Below are 19,717 nucleotides of genomic sequence, written 5' to 3' on the forward strand. Positions count from 1 at the left end.
TCCAGGAGATTAAACTGTCTGAGAAGAAGCATGGCCTATTATTTGGGAGAAAGTTTCTCCACGTGAGGTCACTTATGGGCAGTGGGTCAAATGCTGAATCAGTAAACTTGAGTCATTTGCATCGCTGCAAAAATGATTCAGGCCATGAATGTAAGAGCTGTGTTTGAGGGGGAATGGTACCATCTGAAGGCAAATCATCAGGGGTAATGGGGTGTGCTTCACCTTCTAAGGAGAGTGGTCTAAATCCAATGATTCCATCTCTCGCAAGTTCCCAAAGCGTGTCATTATGGAGGCATATAGTAGAATTACAATCAATGGTTATCTGTGAAATATTCCTAATGAGAGTAAAGGTCCAAGTATTGTTCACCAGGACGAAAACATTCCATGGTACTCTAACTAGAGGATCAGAGGTAATAGGGCGTTGAGAAATGGCATTAGTAGCAAAAAGAAAAGGAACAACAATATCATCTATCCCAATAGGTAACAGTATTCCCCAGAGGGTGCTCCTACCCACCATGCTTGAACAAGAGAGGTTCCCGATAGGGCATAGCTTGCAAAGGGTAAAGTCCATTGTAACTCAAGGGGGCGTCCAGGCTGAAGTATTGCTCTGAAGAGGGTGAAGATTAGGATTGCCCAACAGTATATAGAAGGGTTGTCATCAAAGTGGGGTTGCTGGGGAGAGGGATCTCCATGGCCCGGAGGAGAGGGAACTGAATCCAGGGTTCTTTTGTCACACATCCTCAGTCCTTGTGTCCATTGTCTGTATAAGGCAAAGGCAATACAAAGTCATCTGTGTCATAAGGTTTTGGGTGTGTGAGGTTAGAAGGAGTACATTGGGCATAAGGGACGAAGGTTACAGAGAGGGGGATTATACCTCTGTTTCCTGGTCATTTATTTCTTCATGGCTTAGAATCCTTACCTGGTGGCACACACCTGGGAATTTGCAGTAATAATGGCACACGTAAGGAGAAATAGTGTGGCTGGGCTGGTGTCACCAGAAGGCACCATTTCCTGGTCTTGGTTAGCTAAGGCCTTAATGTCACCCCAAGTTATTTTGTGAGCTCTCCGATAAGGGGGTTTTCTGTGCTGTCTCTTTTCCAGGAGACTTAATTTTTTTGAATTTTGCTGCTGGTGGCTGGCTTGACATTTCAGGCTGGGATCCACATGGGTGTAGGAGAGTGTTCTGGAAAAATACAGCCGAAGCCTCTACCCTGGGCAATAAGTAGGCGAGGGCCTTGCCATGTGTTAGTAAGGGGGTTTTTCCATCACACTAGGGGCAATGGGGTCAAGGAGGGCTAGTGTTTATATGTGGGAGAGATTCCTTTATCATCAAATGTGAGAAAATTGAGTGTGAATTGAATGTCGTTTATTGCAGGAGCAGCTGTACATTTTATAGGTTTCTTGCTCAATCACAATGTGCCGTGGGGGATCAGACCACCAGGTTCCTATATGGGTTCCCTTGGTAACATTGATGTCAATTTGGGGTAGGAAGTGTTATGTCTTACTAGTTGACTGAAGTGGAATGCTCCATCCTGCAGATGTCCCTGCTAAACCTGAAAGTGCATAGGTTTTCCTAACACACTGAGACATTCGCAGCTAAGTGCGCCTGACTACCCACAGCATGATATTCTCCAACTGCATCCATTTACCTGCAAATGCCATAATTTTATTCTTCTTAATGGCTGAGTAATATCCATTGTGTATATATACCACAGTTTCTTTATCTATTCATCAATTGAAGGGCATCTAGGTTGGTTCCACAATCTTGCTAATGTGAATTGAGCAGCTATGAGCATGGTTGTGACTGCATCACTGTAGTTTGCTGATTTTAAGTCCTTTGGGTATAGGCCAAGGAGTGGGATAGCTGGGTCAAATGGTGGTTCCATTCCAAGATTTTGAGGAATCTCCATACTGATTTCCAGAGTGGAAGCACCAATTTGCAAAGCCACCAGCAATGTATGAGTGTGACTTCCCCCCTACATCTACGCCAACACTTATTATTGCTTGTGTTCTTGATAATAGTCCTTCTAATTGGAGTGAGATGAAATCTTAGGGTGGTTTTAGTTTGCATTTCTCTAATTACTAGAGATGATGAGCACTTTTTCATATATTTGTGATCATCTGTATATCTTCTTCTTAGAAATGTATGCCCAGTGCCTTTGTCCATTTATTGATTGGGTACTTTGTATTTTTGGTGTAAAGTTTTTTAAGTTCTTTATAAATTTTGGTATTAGTGCTTTATCTGAAGTGTGTGTGGAAAAGATTTTCTCCCACTCTGTAGGCTGTCTTTTTACATTATTGATTGTTTCCTTTGCTGAGAAAAAGCCTTTTAGCTTGAATTCATTCCATTTACTGATTCTCGCTTTTATTTTTTGCTTTATGGGGGTCTTGTTAAGGAAGTCTGGTCCTAAGCCAACATGATAGAGATTCAGACTTACTTTTTCTTCTATTTGGTGAAGGGTCTCAAGTCTCATTCCTAGATCCTTGATCCATTTTGAGTTTTGTATAAGGTGAGAGGGGTTTAATTTCATTTTACTGCATATGGATTTCCAGTTTTTCCAGCACCATATGTTGAAGAGGTTATCTTTTCTCCATTGTATGATTTTGGCATCTTTATCTAGTAGGAGATAACTGTACTTATGTGGGTTTGTCTCTGTGTCTTCTATTCTGTACCATTTGTCTACCTGTCTATTTTGGTGCCAGTACCATGCTGTTTTATAATTATTGTTCTATAGTAGAGTTTAAGGTCTAATATTGTGATACCTCTGCATCACCCTTCCTGCCCAGGATTGCTTTGACTATTCTGGGACTATTGTTCTTCCAGATGAAATTCATGATTGCTTTCTCTATTTCTATGAGGTATGTCATTGGGATTTTAATTGGAATTGCTTTAAATCTGTATAGTGTCTTTGGAAGTATGGCCATTTTGATAATTAATTCTGCCTATCCAAGAACATGGGAGATATTTCCATCTTCTATGGTCTTCCCCAATTTCTTTCTTTACTGTTCTGTAGTTTTCATTGTAGAGGTCTTTCACCTCTTTTGTTAGATTCATTCCCAAGTTTTTTTTTTTTTTTTTTTTTTGAGGCTATTGTGAATGCAGTTTTTTTCCTCAGTTCTCTTTCAGATGATTCATTGCTTATGAATGTAAATGCATTAGATTTATGTGTGTTCATTTTATATCCTGCTATTTTGTTGAGTTCATTTATTAGGTCTACAAGTTTTCTGGTTGGTGTTTTTGGATCCTAAATACAGAATCATGTCATGTGAAAGAGTGTATCCCTACCTCGTTCCAGTTTTTAAAGGAAATTCTTTCAGTTTTTCTCCATTAAGAATGATGTTGGCCATGGGCTTAGCATAAATAGCCTTTACAATGTTAAGGTATATTCCTACTATCCCTATTTATTCTAGTGTTTTGAGCATGAAGGGGTGCTGTATTTTGTCAAATGCTTTCTCTGCATCAATTGAAATAATCCTATGATTCTCAACTTTAAGTCTGCTGTTGCGGTGAATTACATTTATTGATTTCCGTATGTTGAACCAACCTTGCATCCCTGGGGTGAACCCCACTTGATTGTGGTACACTATCTTCTTAATATGTTTTTGTTTGTGATTTGCCAGAATTTTTTAAAGGATTTTGCTTCTATATTCATCAGTGATATTGGTCTAAAGTTTTCTTTCCTTGATGTGTCTTTGTCTGGTTTCGGTATCAGAGTGATACTAGCTTCATAGAATGAATTTGGAAGGATTTCCTCCTTTCCTATTTCATGAAATACTTTGAGGAGTATTGGTATTATAAGTTCTTATTTGAAGGTCTTATGGATCTCAGCTGAGAATTTTTCTGGTCCTTTTTTTTTTTTTTTTGGTTGGTAGGCTTTTGATGGCTTCTTCTATTTCATTGCTTGAAATCAATCTGTTTAAATTACATATGTCCTGGTTCAGTTTGGGAGGATCATATGTCTCCAAAAATTTGTCAATGTCTTCAAGATTTTCTATTTGTTGGAGTATAGAGTTTCAAAGTAGCTTCTAATTATGCTATGTATTTCAATGGTGTGTGTTGTGATATTTCCTTTTCACCACAAATTTTAGCAATTTGAGTTTTCTCTCTCCTCTTAGTGTGGCTGTTTATCTGTTTTGTTTACTTTTTCAAAGAACCAACTTTTTGTTTTGTCAGTTTTTTGAATTGTTTCTTTTGTTTCAATTTCATTGATTTCAGCTCTGATTTTCAATATTTCCTTTCTTTTAACACTTTTTCTGTTGGGTGAACAGAATCTTTAGACAACCAGGGATAGAGGGTAGGAAATAGACACTTGGTCAATTAATGTGTTGTTTACTGTACAGCACAGTAGATTTTTTAAAATATTGTATTTTTTTGTACTTATGTTGGTTTACTTTTATAACCATCTGATTTCTTTTGAAATTATTATAGTTAAGTACTAACATAATTGTGAAATAAGTGCATTGAATTATTCCTAGGAAAAGGGCAATCCACAGACTGAATTTACCTTTGAAGCCTTAGTAAACCTTGTGAATGACCTGTTTGGAGCTGGGACAGAGACAACAAGCAGCACTCTGAGATATGGACTCCTGCTTCTGCTGAAGCACCCAGAGGTCACAGGTATGACTGCAGATTGTGAGCAGGGTGAACTTCACAACAGAAATCTGGGAAGACACTGCTAGTGTCCTCATCTTATTTCTCTTAATAAGTGTCCATGTTGAAATTTCTGTGCTGCCAGTTATAATTTGTCCAAATTTAATAAAGGGATAAAAGTAAGAGAAGATTGCATGGTATAGGATAGTGACTGAGAGATTTGAAGGACAGCATGAGCAGTAGCAAAGCAGTGGAACTCTGGAGGTGTCTGGATTCCAATGGGAAGTGATTTGCAGCATGAAACAGCCAACCTGAGTGGGCCTAAGACTGCATTTTGGTCTTCCTAAGGAAAAGCCACTTGGACATTGGGTGTATTCCTGCAAGATTTCTGTGAAAATCTTTCCTTATTCTGAAAATTTCATGTTCTAATGCTGGGTACAGAAAATCAAAACTCTTTATTGGGGCATAAGTAGAAACTTTTGAAATTCAAACAGTGGCAGGTATATTGCTACATTGTGAGAAGTTTTCTAAAAGATTAGAAAACTAACCATTTTTTTTAAAGAGTGTTGCTATTTAGAAGATGTGCCTAAAGGAATTCTGTTATTCTTGAAATATTTTTCCATTATATTTATCTTTCATGAACATCTCTATTTATTAATGTACCTTTAAAGTTTTCCAGTATACATAGCAGATTTGAAGCAAATGCCATCTTTTCCTATTTCTGGATACCATCAAAACTATTATAAAGTAGTCACAAAGGAGAATAACTCCTTTTAGAATGGGAGAATAAGAGTAGTGGAAATAGCCAGTGAATCGTTAAGACATTTCTGAAGCACAGAGAGCAGAAGGAATGCACATAACTCAGCAGAGAGGATCAAGCTGTAGCCTTATAGGTCAGAAGAAGTTGTTTCAGTGTGGAAAACCCAATCTGTCTACCAAAAATTATTCATAAAGTTCAGGATTTAGAAGCACCACATGTCAATCAAGTTAGGGGAAATTGAGGTAAAAAATAGGAGCCCCTCCATGTTCAGGTGCCCCTACCACCTCTTTGAGCAGTTAAGTGTTTTGGTTTCATAGGAAGAGAGGTTTACTCTCTAGGGAAAGTGAAGATAACAGGTCTTGTAATTAAGTTTAGAACATCAAATTAAAGTGAAAAAATCACATAAACTCAGAAATTAACCAGGTTTACATAAAGAATTACGAATCAGTAGGGCATCAGAGTTCTAAAGAGCAACTGTAATTTTGTGTGTTAACTGAAAATGTAAGAGGCAGGTGTGGAGGCATTGGCTTATAATCCCAGGTATTAAGAGTTTAAAGTAGGAAATTGAGGAAAATTCAAGGCTAGCCTGGGCCAGCCTTTCTCAAAATAAAGAGAAAGAATTGTGGGTGTGTCCAGATGTAGAGAGGCTCATGGTCAATCCCCAGGACAAACCAAACCAAACAACAACAGAGAAATGCCACCACAAACAAACAAACAAACCCAGAACATCAACATCAAATTCAAAAAATCAACAACAAAAAAAGGAAAGATGTTGTTAGATTCATCTTTGCTATAGAACTTTTCCCCTTCTTCACTTTCACAGAGAGATACTGGAGGATATTCTCCATCCAAATTTTTCATCTCAAGACAGGTAGTCACAAGTTCCAGGAATCAGGAGGCCTTATGTATAAGGTTGGGAATTTAAAGTAGGGTCCTGGGCACCAGGCCTAGGAAACAACCAATTGTGCTTATGAATTACATAAAGCAGGTGTAATGGAAGATCAGGAAAATAGAAGAGAGACTCTGAATTGGAACACTTATAAAACTATTACTAAGAGTTTGAAACATTGACCTAAGACTTTGAATACAATATAAATAAGCAACTCGAAAATTAGGAATTGGTATAAGTTGTTCAAATACTAGTTGAACATATGTAATGAATGAAACATACACTTACCAGTGATCTTTAGTTATGTAATCATAATGGTATAAAGAAAGTATATTGATATAATCATAAATTGTGATCTAAATATATAGCAGGAGAGATGGGAAGCATCTGAGGGATGTGGGTGAATATTTCCTTGGGGTGTGTATTTTGCATGGAGTAAATATTGATCCTAATTTTCCTTACCATGAAAATTAGAAATTTTCTAAAATTGGATAAATCTGGAAATCAAACTAGAACATTGTTTAGAAATATGAACTTTTCTGAAGAAACTTCTAGAATAATTCAGAAAGGCTACACTTAAGGAATGAGAGAGTAAAAAGACTCTTGCTGAAAACCACACACACACTCACACACACACACACACACATGCACACACAGGTATGCATATATATAGATCCATTAGTGGAATTTAATTTTATAATGTCATATATTGTTTTGGTATAAAAATAATGTTTATTCATGTTTTTCTTTCTGCAATGATAATTCTTTATGTGATAACTTCACATTTTGAAACATTTTTTATTTCTATTCATATTTGCTATCATATATGGTAGAATGTAGTATTATATGTTTGTAGATATATTTTAACACCCAGTTTGAGGTGAGTCATAAACGTATATGACGCATAGTGTATGTATGTAGGTATCTATAGATGTCTGTAACTATTTGTGACAGATATTGATAAATACATAGAGATAGCTATAGATAGTATTATGGTGATCTTTTCATATGTCCAGAAGTGATTGTATATAAGTCATGTTTCTAATACTTTTTGAATATACATCCGATGCTTTGCATAACCATGAATTACTTTAAGAAATATATTATTTTTCTCTTTTCCTTTGGTTCTTATTTGTATCTTATCAGCTAAAGTCCATGAAGAGATTGACCGTGTGATTGGCAGACACCGCAGCCCCTGCATGCAGGACAAGAGCAGTATGCCTTATACAGAGGCTGTCTTGCATGAGATCCAGAGATATGTTGACCTTGTTCCAATCAGTCTGCCCCATGCAGTGAACTCTGACATCAAGTTCAGAAACTACTTCATTCCCAAGGTAAGATTATTTCTCCCACGTTGCACTTCAGTGCTCTTGAAGTTCTCAGATTCGCAGTATGGTCCCAATACTCTGCCAACACCAAATGAGAGAAGAGAACTTCATCTGTGTATCACCTTGATGAACTCAGTGCTTGACCAGACTGGGTCACAAATTTTGTACTTGTTCCTGATATCCAGCAGCGTAAATTTTTCCAATTTCTTCTTCCTTTCAGTTTGTTTTGTCTATTGTCAGCTGTTTGGTTTCCAAACAAATTTTGGAATCACTTTGTTAATTTCCTAAAACATTATCTTGGGATATTTTTCAGCATAATATTAAATCTATAGATCAGCTTGGAAGGAATTGACATCTTAACTTGTTGAATATTTCAGTTAATGAACATTTTATATATTCTCATTCTATTTGGGTTTTCTTTATTTTTTTCTAATAATATTTTGTTTTCAATGGAGTGGTGTCCACACTTTTTGAAAGATTCTTAATTAAGATTTTAATATTTTAATGGCTAATAAAATTGTACAATTTAAATAAATTTTGTTGTTTTTGGCATATGGGTATATGGTTACAGTTTTATTTTAATGACTTTTATCTAGAATTATTATTAATTTTTTAAATCATTGATAGTAATTTGTGTTTAGATTCCTTTGGAATTCCTTATGTGCATTAATCTCTATCTGGTTAGTATTTGTTTTATTTAATATTTTTCATTTCTAGTGATCTTAATTTCTGTTTCTTACATATTGCCCTAACTGGGATTTCCAGCACTGTATTGAATAGAAGTGGTGTGTTGAGCATGCTTTTAATTTTTTTGACTTGCAGCAGATGAAGGTTTAATATTACACAACTGAGTGTGATGTTTTATGCACATTTTGGCAGATATTCTTGATCAGAGAAAGGAAGTTTTCCTTTTTCTCATTTTTGTTTGATCTTTTGTTATAATGTATCATTTTGTTTGACACTAATGTACAATTTTATTAAATGCATTTTCTGCACCCATTGATCATATGCTGATCATCATATTTTGTTCTTTCCCCACTAAATATGCAGATGTTAAGTATAGAAGTCCAGCAGACCTTAATCTTCTACAGTTTGTTAAAGACCTTTCTCCTCTTTCCACATTTTTTATTAGTGCATTTCTGTTCTACATATTGATTGGATTTGTTATTACATATTCATGCCTGCACAAGATAAAACAAGACAGTTTGGTCAAAATCATGTCCCAGCATCTTCTATTCATATTTTTGGAAGTTTATTCTCCAGTGTTTCTTTTTGAAATTTCTTTGTCATATTTCTGTCAAAGTAATACTGGCCTCATAAAATAAGGGAGATCACATTTCCTACTTGAAGACAATTTCTATTGCCTTTCTAAACCTCCCACTTTTCTTTTGTGGCCTCTTAGTTGTGTCCTTGGAATGCATAATAATATTTGTGTAAGTACTGTCATAAAACAAAAGCTGCAGTTTCACTTGATTTCATCTTCTAGAAAGATTTCTCCCCTCCTCTACTAGATGGTCAGAATGCTATAACATCTTCTGCCCTCAGTGCAAGTTGTTGACTAAAACAGTTGAAAATTGACCTGAGCTATCAACCTACCTGTTAGGTTCCCCCAGCTGTGCAATCTTGGAAGAAATTTTTATCTCAGCAGCTTTCCAATGAGTCTAACATAATGTTGCTATATTTATTTAGACTTTCTGGTCAGTATGCTCCAAGCTATTCCATTTCACTTAATGCTGGAAAATATTCCTAATGAAAACCAAATAATAAAACTAAAAGTTGTGTTTTCATGGTAGAGAAAGAATTATAATTTTTTTTAAAGTTAGAAATGATCTTTTTTATCTTCTGGAGAAGAGGGAATGGAGCATTTTCCTGAGAGGTGATGGGCCTTGACCTGATGATTACAAATTTCATACAAGGTATAGTTTTTTCCATTCATTCTGCTTTTAGCAAGGAATACAAGCAGGAATCATGGTATGCATGATTTCTTTCGATTGTAGAGGGCCCAGAGCCAAGGAAGTGAGCTCTTCCTCTCCATGTGGTACAATCCAATGAAGGAAGTTTGCTCACTGCATAGCTTATTATAATGATCCTCTTACGAATTATAAAAATAAGTTCTGCTATCACAGGATTGAGTCACACAGTTAGAATGACATAACAGTTTAAGATAAGTTGGCAAACTTCTTCTCTAATGGGTCAGACAGTAAATATTTTAGTCTAAGGATCTCAATTGTCACTTTTCATCTCTGCCATAGATACACAACAGCCCTCAGAAATCATATTTAAGTGAGTGAAAAAGACGTTCCAGTATTTATAGACATTGATTTTGTAATACCCATGTCACAAAATAAATAAATTTTTCAATTTAAAATTACTAGATGAAAGGCTGTGTATGAACAGATGAGAGAATGGATTTGGATGGGTTGTGATTTGCTAATTACTGGTCTTAGCCCCTTCCATGGAACTTTGCATATGATAGAAATGGTCCATATCTCTGCTGCCCAATACAGTAGTTACTAGCCACACATGCCTATTCAGTACTTGTAATATGATTATTGCAAGTGAGGAATTTAATTTAATTTAATTATTTTAAATTATGTTAATAGACTTTAATTTAGTTAAATCCTAATTGAATTTTTAAACTAATTTAAACTTGAATGTGTACCATGAGGTCTTTGTGTTGGACAGCACATATCTTAGGCACTTTCCAAATAGTATTTTTCATCATGTTTGGATGAGGGGCAATGAAATATTGTTAGATAGTGGCAAAAATCCCAATGTTCTACAGCACACTAGAATAACTTTAGTTTACAGCAATTTTTTATGTATCTTAAAATGACCAGAAGAGAGCAGTTCAATTGTTACCAAAGAAAAAATAAGGTGATGGCAATGCTACTTACCCTGACTTGATCATTGCACATGTATATATCATACCCTAAATAAGGACATTTTAAAAAAGAAATCTTCCACCACCAAAAGCACTGAAAATGAAAAAAGCTGCTGTCTCATTGAGTGGAAAAAATTGAGTTGAATTTGGGTGAGTCATTTATATTCTTTTTTATTCCATTTTCTTTGAAATATTCATTAATTTTTCTAAATATATCCATACATTTGATTCTATGATCTTATCCTCCATTACTCTACTGGGAGTATCATAAATATCCACATTGCATACATCATAAAGCCTTTCTAAAATATTAAGTAGTCTGGCAATGGAGCAATTACACCTCTAGACAGATGTTCATGCTTAAGGACCAATTCAAAAATGCAGGACACAATAAAACTTCCCCCTCTTAACACACATACTTGCACATATGTGCACCTAATTTTGAAATGGTCGATGAAACATTTTGAGAAGGATGACTTCCTCTGAGATGTAGAAGGGTCAGTGGTAATTCCTTCATTAAGAATATGCCTCTTTTGTGTTGGGGAGTTCTTATTTCTCAGTCATGAAAATGCACGATCTGAATCACAGTTGCATACTTAGGGGCAGCAGGGGAAAGAAGTGTCATTTTGGGATAGAATATTTCCCCTTTGTCTCTTTTAAATGATCAGGTACAGCCTACTGTCAGCTCTGTCCAGAAAATTGAACTTACGTAGCTTCTTAGAAATGCACATTACCTTAATCTAAGCGTTTATCTTATCCAACACTCAGGAGGACTTCAGCATCAGCTCTGGCTCTGCACCTCTTAGGTGTCATCTTGGGTAGATTTGTGATCCCTTTGAGCCTTAGCTTTCTCATTTGCACACTGTTGATAATACCTTATTTGCCTTATTATGATGCTATCAGAATTCAACCAGGTAACATCTGCAAAATAAAAGCTCATACTAGGAGATAACATTTTTGCCTACATCATTGCTGCAGTCAAAGGCTGAAAAAAACATTCTGTTGGTGAAGATATGTATAAATTAGTACTTTCATGAACTGCTGGCAGGATTCTAAACTGGCACATCTATTTTGGACAACAGTTTGGCAGAATACATTAAAGTAAAAGGTAATTCAGCTGCAATGGCACACACCTGAAACTGCAGCAGTTTGGGAGGCTGAGGTTGCAGGATTGCAAGTTTAATCCAGCTGCGATAGCTTAGTGAGGCCCTAGCAACTTAGCAAGACTCTGTCTCAAATAATAAAAATAAAAATATCTGGAGCTCGGGATGTTGCTCAGTTGTTAAGCATCCTCAGTTCAATCTCTGAAACAAACAAACAAACAGACAGACAAAAAAAAAAAAAAAAACCCAGAAAGCAAAACAAAAAACAAAAAACAAAAAACAACAACAAAAAAAAAGAAGATATAAAATGTATATCCTATTATGTGAGAATTCTAATTTTTGTTATTTACTCTATCACTGCACCTCCTGCATGGGCGAGGAAAAGGGTTCCTGTGGGAGGAATAGTCTGGCTGTGAAGTAATTGCTAAGAAATTTATTTATCACTAAAAGAAACAGAAGCAGAATTATCTTTGGAATGGGGGGCATGATGGGTTGAGACATTCATAAGGATCTGGCTCTAACAAAATAGAGGAGCCTACATTTTCTTTATTTATAGTGGTATAGATCAAAGGGGAACTGGTAGGAATTTCTTCTAAGAGAAGCAGGATGGGGTGGAGGTAAGCAAGCCATTTTGCTCTAGGGGCTCATTTTCACCTCCAGGGCCTACAAATTCCTGAGGTGAACCACTGCACATACACTTCCTACTCCAGGCAATCTGGAACAATTTCTCATGATTGTCAGTTCCTGAGAGCCAGATTTCCATGTATAATAGCTCAACCAAGCCTGGTTTTATTTACAGACCATTGATGGCACTTCACAATAGTCCATGTGCAAACAGGAATGTCCAATATATTCTCATAACATTGTTGATTGTCACAAAGAAATTTTGCAAATTGTCTCAAGTTTATCAGCAGTGTAATAGTGCATTTACATTATTCAGCATGTATAATGTGGATATGTGTGTAAACATAGGGCAATATCTGAATTGTTTTATTAATACAGAACAAAAATGAAGCAGAATACCCTTAATATGGGTGAAAATAAGAGCAAAGTTGCATAAACCTGATGCATACAGGTTTATTTGCCTTACATGGATGCATAGAGCAATTATGAAGGATCATATTCCCTGGAGAGATATATTACTAGTTGGTGGTGGCAAGTTATTTTTGAAAGGTCCTACTTGAATTCTGTGGTAAAGTGAGAGGGAGACTTACTTTTCAACATATATTCATTTTGATACAATGCCTTGTTCTATTTTTTCTTTATTCATGCTTTTGGTTATACATGACACAATGTATTTTGGGTATCCTTCAACAGATGAATGTATAAAGAAAATGTGGTACGTTATTCACAATGTAATGACTGGCTTTGTTCTATATTTAATGGAGTTCTAAGTAATGTAACGTAAAGTAAAATTCCTTCTTTTATTTTCATTCTTTTTAATATTTTTCTTGGCAGTGCTAGCAATCAAACCCAGGGTCTAGGGCATGCTACAGAAGCAAAGTTCCACTGAGCTACATTTCAAGACATACAACTGATTCTTTTATGTGTACAGTCCAATGAGTTTTGACAAACAAATACAGAGATGTAACCAGAGAACAATCAAGATACAAAATATTGCTGGACATGATGGTGAACAACTGTAGGCCCTGCTACTCAAAGGCTGAGGCAGAAGGATTGTTTGTGCCCACAAGTTTGAAACCAGCCTAAGAAATATAGTGAGATACTACCGTATTTATTGATATAGTATTTCCATCACCACATAGTTTCTTCATCCTCCTATGACAGTCAATCATATTTCCTCACATCCAGGCCCTGGTGACCATGAATTAGCTTTCTGTACTTATGGTTTTGATTTATCAAGAACATTATACAATAGAAAAAGACATAAAACAATACAGAATCAAGTCTTTTATCTCTGGCTACTTTTCCTTCATTTATTCTTCCTCCAACACTCTTTGTATATGGATTTAAGTTTCTTTATAAAATTTTTTAATGGTGTATAATAATTATACAGAATAGAATGCTTCATTGTGGATAATTCATATGTGCACATAACATAATTTGATCAATTTTATTCCCCTGTACCTTACTTGAACTACCTGCCCTCTTCCTTCACCCACCTGCCCTCTTCCTTCTGATCCCTTCCCTGTTCCCTACTGGTCTCCATCATATTTTCATGTATCTCTCATTTTCTTTCATGCAGCAGACCATGTTTTAGATTCATTTTCATTTACATGTATTTGTAGTTCATTCCCTTTTATTTCTGAATAGTATTCCATTACATGAATACCATGAATTCTTTCACCACTCATAAGGAGATGGAAAATTTGGGTTGTTTCAAGTAGGTTTTTTAAATTTAAGTAATATAAACATATGTGTAAAAGTGTTGAGGAGGACTATATTTGCTTTTGTATTATGTAAATACCTAAGATTGAGACTATTGTATAATTTTTAACTTTATGCTAAACTGACAAAATCAATTCAATATTTTCTTTTATAATTTGTGATTTGTTTCCTATGTAAAAAATATTTGCCAGTATAAGATGGCACAATTTGCCCTTATATTTTTTCAGAAGGTTCTAATAGTTCTAGTCCTACAATTAAATTGATGCTTCATTTCAAGTTTATTATTTGTGGTATAAAATAAGGATCATGCAAGTTGTTCCTTTGTTTTCTTTTCATTTTCTTGAAACAAGATTTCTCTGTGTTTCGCGGGCTGGCTCCAAACTCCTAGTTCCAGCAATCATAATGCCTTAGCACTTTAGCAGCTAGGGCTACAACACATGCCACCATGCACAGCACATTTGTTTCTTTATGAAAAGTGTCCAGTTACTCTAATACACTTTTTAAAAATATATCTGCCTTAGTATCTTCAAGAAATATTTTTATGTTCAGGAACCACCACGTGATCCAATATACCACTTCTCTGTATTTATTCTAAAGACTTCAAGTCAGCATAACAAAGTGATACATTCATATTCATGTTCATAGCAGCATAATTCATAATAGCCCATGTATGGAACCAGCTTGGCTATCCATCAACAGATGAATGAAAATAAATAAAATGTGGTATATATACACAATGTAGTTTTATTCAACCATAAAAAAATGAAATCATCAGGAATCCTCAACTTCAGGAAAAGAGATGGAAGTTGAGAGCATAATGTTAAGCAAAACAAGTCAAACTCAGAAAGTCAAGGGACATATGTTTACTGCTCCATGTAGAACTTAGAAAAAAGGAAACACAAATATATCTGTAGTGGTCTCATTAAAATTGAAGAAAGTTCAGTGTACAAGACAAAAGGGATCAGGGGGAGTTTGAAGGGGAGGAAAAGGGGAAGTAGTAGGGCATGATACTGACCAAATTATAGTGTTATATTATGTACAAGTATGAATGTAAAACAAAAAAATCCCAGAATTATGTATAATTTTAATGTACCGATAAAATGTGAAAAAACAAACATTTTCACACACTAATTTAAAACAAATTTGAATACTTTAAAAGTTCTGGCATTAATTTATGATCTTCACCATATTGTTGAAGTTTATATGTTTTATTAAATTTATCATCCCTTTTTCCTTGGGGGTGTGACCTAGGATTCATCTGAAAAGAATGAACTCCCTTCATTTTTATGAAGATTCAAATTTTGTGACAATGTTAAATATTCAGTTAGTTTTTGTTGTACTTTTTTTTTATCATCCCAGGAAGTTATTATAAATAATATCCTGGATATTTCAAGAAAAATTAGAGACCTATTTGAAAGTAGAATCCTATATAAGATGTGTGAAAACTGCAGTGATAAAAAAGAATATTGAAGAGGGAAGACAACAGCATCCAAGTTTGATGATAAGGCGAACTGAAGGTTTTGTGCTCAAGTTCTCAAGGACCGGCTACTTCAAATGCTTTTGGGGGAACTTTGTCAAGGTCACAGCCATTGACCTTAAACTGATGCATTTTATTACTTGGTTGTCTAACTGGAAATATCACTGCTGTTCTGTGGACAAGGGTTTCTTCTCTTTAGATCACTAACATTTGGACTAGGTAAATTCCAACATTTCCTCCAGCTTATGACTTCTTTACAACTTGGTTTATTGTTTCTGCTCATTGCAGGGCACAACCATAATAACATCCCTGACATCTGTGCTGCATGACAGCAAAGAATTCCCTAACCCAGAGAAATTTGACCCTGGCCATTTCCTGGATAAGAGTGGCAAATTCAAGAAGAGTGACTACTTCATGCCCTTCTCAACAGGTAATAGTACATCACTACCCTATGTACATATATGATTAAACAGTGTGACTGCTTCATGTACAACCAGAGAAATAAAAAGTTGTACCCCATTTATGTAGAATAAATCAAATAATAATAATAATCATAAAAGAAATTTTATTTCACTGGTACTTTAGCAACAAGACACCTTCATGGGATCAGTTAAATTTGCACAAAACTTATTTTGGAACTGGTAGAAATGTTGCTTACACATGATCAGGAACAACACTTCCAGTGCCCATGCACTTTCCAAGTTCAGGCTTCAACATCATTACTGTATCTGATTACTGGTGATTTTGGGGAAATTGACCTAGTTTTCCCAATATAAGAAAGCTACAGAGAGAGTAGATTGAGTCCTACCTTATATACAACACTGTACTCCCAGAACTCTTCTTAGAAGATGAACTTCATCTTCACTGTCTTCATCTGCCCTGTGAAAATTATCTAACTCCAAAATCTTGTTGAGTATCTTCATGTGGTGCTTTTCATCCCTCTGCTGAGCTCTGGGTATGGTATGTATCCACAGCAGTGAATGGGCCAGCAAAAGGCTCCATGCAGAAGTTAACCAAGCAGATGAATAAATAGATTGTTGTGATCTAATATAACTAGTCCTTCAGGAGAGAGAAGAAAGGATTGGCTGTTCATGATGGCAGAGGGAGAAAATGTCTCCTACCTGTTCTCTAATTTCACACAGTGAACCATAAAATGAATTGAGTGGCATTCAAATAGAAGAAAGGAAATTAGAGATGCCTTAGTAAGAGGCAGAGAAAAAAGGACTGAAGAGAGGCAGGGCATTTTAACAGAGACAATGAACCATAGGAGTAGGATATTTGCTTTTGATCAAGGTCACCAGAGCCTTGTGATTAGGCAACCCTGTGAATAGGGCAGATTATACTTTAAGAATACCAGTGTACCTTGATCTCCCCACATCTACTTTCTCCTTGGGATACATAAAGTGTGTGCTAGTTTCTGGCATATCATTTCCTAAATTTATTCTTCGGTTCTTCAGGCTTACTTTTAGTTCTGGCACTGTAGATAATAGGATGACAAGAACTGAGGTCTGCCTTAATGGAACTCATGTTTTAGCACAGTAGAAAAGTAGAGAATAATGATTCAAATTATCTGTGCTTCATTGCTGATTAAAGCCAAAGAGAATGAGAATCTACAGCCTGGAAGAATCCCAAAGAGTGTCCCAGAAAAATGACATTTGATCTAGGATCTCAGAGAAGTATGAAGTGCATCCTAGTCAAAAGGAACAGCCTGAGATAAGGCTTGAAACTGCATTGTGTATTTAAGACTGATGAGCCTAACAGATCTGAAGAATGGGAGGAAAGATCATGGAAATTCTGACTGGGAATAGGGAATGCAAATAATCACCCTGTGTTTCTGGGAAAAGATTGATGGAAACACAAACTATCAAAAGAATAGTTTTAATGTGGACATAGTTAATGAAGTTCTTAGCACAGAGCTGATGGAATGAAGAGTGCTGACAAGTCTTAGGTGGACAATAGATATTCCCATCCTTCTGTCTCATCAGCCATCCTTAATATTTTACTCCTTTTTAAAAGAAATCTTTAGTTGTGGATGGACACAATACTTATTTATTTTTATGTGGTGCTGAGGATCAAACTCAGTGCCTCTCACATGCTGGGCAAGCATTCTATCATTGAGCTACAACCGCAGCCCTATCTCTCAATCACCTATCTTTGTCGATCACTCCATCATTCATCAAATAGTGACTCTGCAATAATCTTCTTGTGCCATTCAGAAACACACTGTGGGAGGAATATTTACCCTCTCTCTTGGTTATTTTAGGAAAACGGATTTGTGCAGGAGAAGGTCTGGCCCGCATGGAACTCTTCTTATTCCTGACCACGATTTTACAGAACTTTCACCTGAAATCTGTCATTGACACAAAGGATCTTGATGCCACCCCAATTGTCAATGGATTTTTCTCTGTGCCACCCACATACAAGATCTGCTTCATTCCTGTCTGAAGAACAGCAGTTTATCTGGCTTCTGCTGTGCTGTCATCTGGAGTCTCCTCTTTGGGACCAGCCCCATCTTCTTCCCTATAGGCATGTCTTCTCTGACCTGCTTCTCAACACCCTATTTCCTTGAATTCCAGTGGATGTCCAAACCACGTTGGAGAGTTTCCTGAGTTTTCCCAACTGCACGCTTCCTATTCACACACTGTAGCCACTGTGTATTTTAACACTCTTGTGACTTTTTACTCTGACATCACTGTTAAACCAAGGAAAACCTGGGGGAATTACGTAAAGTGAAATAAGTCAGGTATAGCAAGCAAAGACACATGGTTTCATTTTATGTGTAATAGAAAAAGTCAGATTCATAGAGTATTGTTAAGTAATAGTTACCAGAACTTGAGAAGGGGTTACAGTGTGAGTGGATGGGGAAAGAAGAGAAATGAGTTAAAGGTACAAAGTTTTAGGTAGACAGGAGGAGGTGTGTGTCTGATGATCTAGTGTAGAACATGGTTTGTGTTATTGACAATAATGCATTGTGTACTTCAAAATTCCTAAATGGGGAGATATTACATATTCTGCCCACATGTAAAGGACAAGTATTTGAGATAATGACCATGTTAATTATCCTGATCCAATCATCTTACCATGTATACACATATCACAATGTGCGCCATAAATACATGTGATCACTACTTGTCAACTAAAAAAGATATGGAAATAATTTGAAAATAAACAGTTCAAATAAAAACTAATTGTATCCCTTTCTTACACTATTTATTGTTAAAAGAAAATGTATTAATCAGAGTTTTAAAAATATTTTGTTATTTTATTTCGTCTATTTAGTTGTATATATCAGTAGAATGCATTTATACATTTTCATAGATCATATATAAATGGAGTGTAATCTCTCATTTTTCGGTTTATACATATTGAAGGATAACATGAGTCATGGAGTCATATATGTACATGAGGTACTACATCTGTTTTACTCTATTACCATTCTTTCTCCCATACCCCTTCCCCTTCCTTCACTCCCCTCTACCTAATATAAAGTAACTCTATTCTTCTATGTCCCCTCCCCTTCTTGTGAATTAGCATCTGCATATCAGAGAAAACATTCAGTTTTTGTTTATTTGGGTTAGGCTTTTTCACTTAGCATGATATACTCTAATTCCATTCATTACCAGCAAATGCCAGAATTTCCTTTTAAAAGCTGAGTAATATTCCATCATATTTATATATGTATGCATATATATAATATATATATATAATATATATATATCACATTTTCTTTACCCATTCATCTATGGAAGGGCATCTAGTTTCATTCCATAGTTAAGCTATTGTGAATTGAATTGCTACAAACATTGATGTGGCTGTGACACTGCAGTATCTTATACATCCTTTGAGGTTAAACTAAGGGGTGGGATAACTAGGTCAAATTGTGGTATCATTCCAAGTTTTCTTAGGAATCTCCATACTGCTTTCCATAATGGTTGTACCAATTTGCATTCCCACCAGTAATAAATGAGTGTGTGTGTGCCTTTTCCCCCACATGCTCGCCAACTTATATTGGTGCTTGGACATTTTATAATTGCCATTCTGATTGAAGTGAGATGAAATCTTACAGTTGTTTTGATTTTCAGTTCTCTAATTGCTAGAGATGTTGAACATTTTTTCTTATATTTTGATCAATTGTTGATCAACTGTATATCCTCTTCTGTGAAGTGTCTGTTCACTTCCCTAGCCCACTTATGATTGGGTTATTTGTTTTTTTTGGTGTCAGGTTTTTTTGAGTTCTTTTTATATCCTAGACATTAATGCTTTATCTGAGGTGCACGTGGTAAAGATTTTCTCCCAATCTGTAGGCTCTCTCATCACATAATTAATTGTTTCTTTT

At 35.7% G+C, this 19,717-nt stretch overlaps 1 protein-coding gene across 2 annotated transcripts in view; it reads left to right on the forward strand.

Moving 5' to 3' along the window:
- The window catches only part of LOC306660043 (cytochrome P450 2C19-like), a 42,639-nt gene extending 24,074 nt beyond the window's left edge, over nt 1–18,565 (forward strand). For both annotated transcript variants that reach the window (XM_079138114.1, XM_079138113.1), the window contains 4 exons: nt 4,477–4,618; nt 7,387–7,574; nt 15,670–15,811; nt 17,645–18,565. In XM_079138114.1, the coding sequence (XP_078994240.1) occupies nt 4,477–4,618; nt 7,387–7,574; nt 15,670–15,811; nt 17,645–17,826 (654 nt within the window). In that variant the 3' untranslated portion in view covers nt 17,827–18,565. The remainder of the gene's footprint in view (nt 1–4,476; nt 4,619–7,386; nt 7,575–15,669; nt 15,812–17,644) is intronic.
- The last annotated feature ends 1,152 nt before the right edge of the window (nt 18,566–19,717 follow it).

This window comes from Sciurus vulgaris (assembly GCF_902686455.1).
Source record: "Sciurus vulgaris genome assembly, chromosome: 4".
Classification (NCBI taxonomy): Eukaryota; Metazoa; Chordata; class Mammalia; order Rodentia; family Sciuridae; genus Sciurus; species Sciurus vulgaris.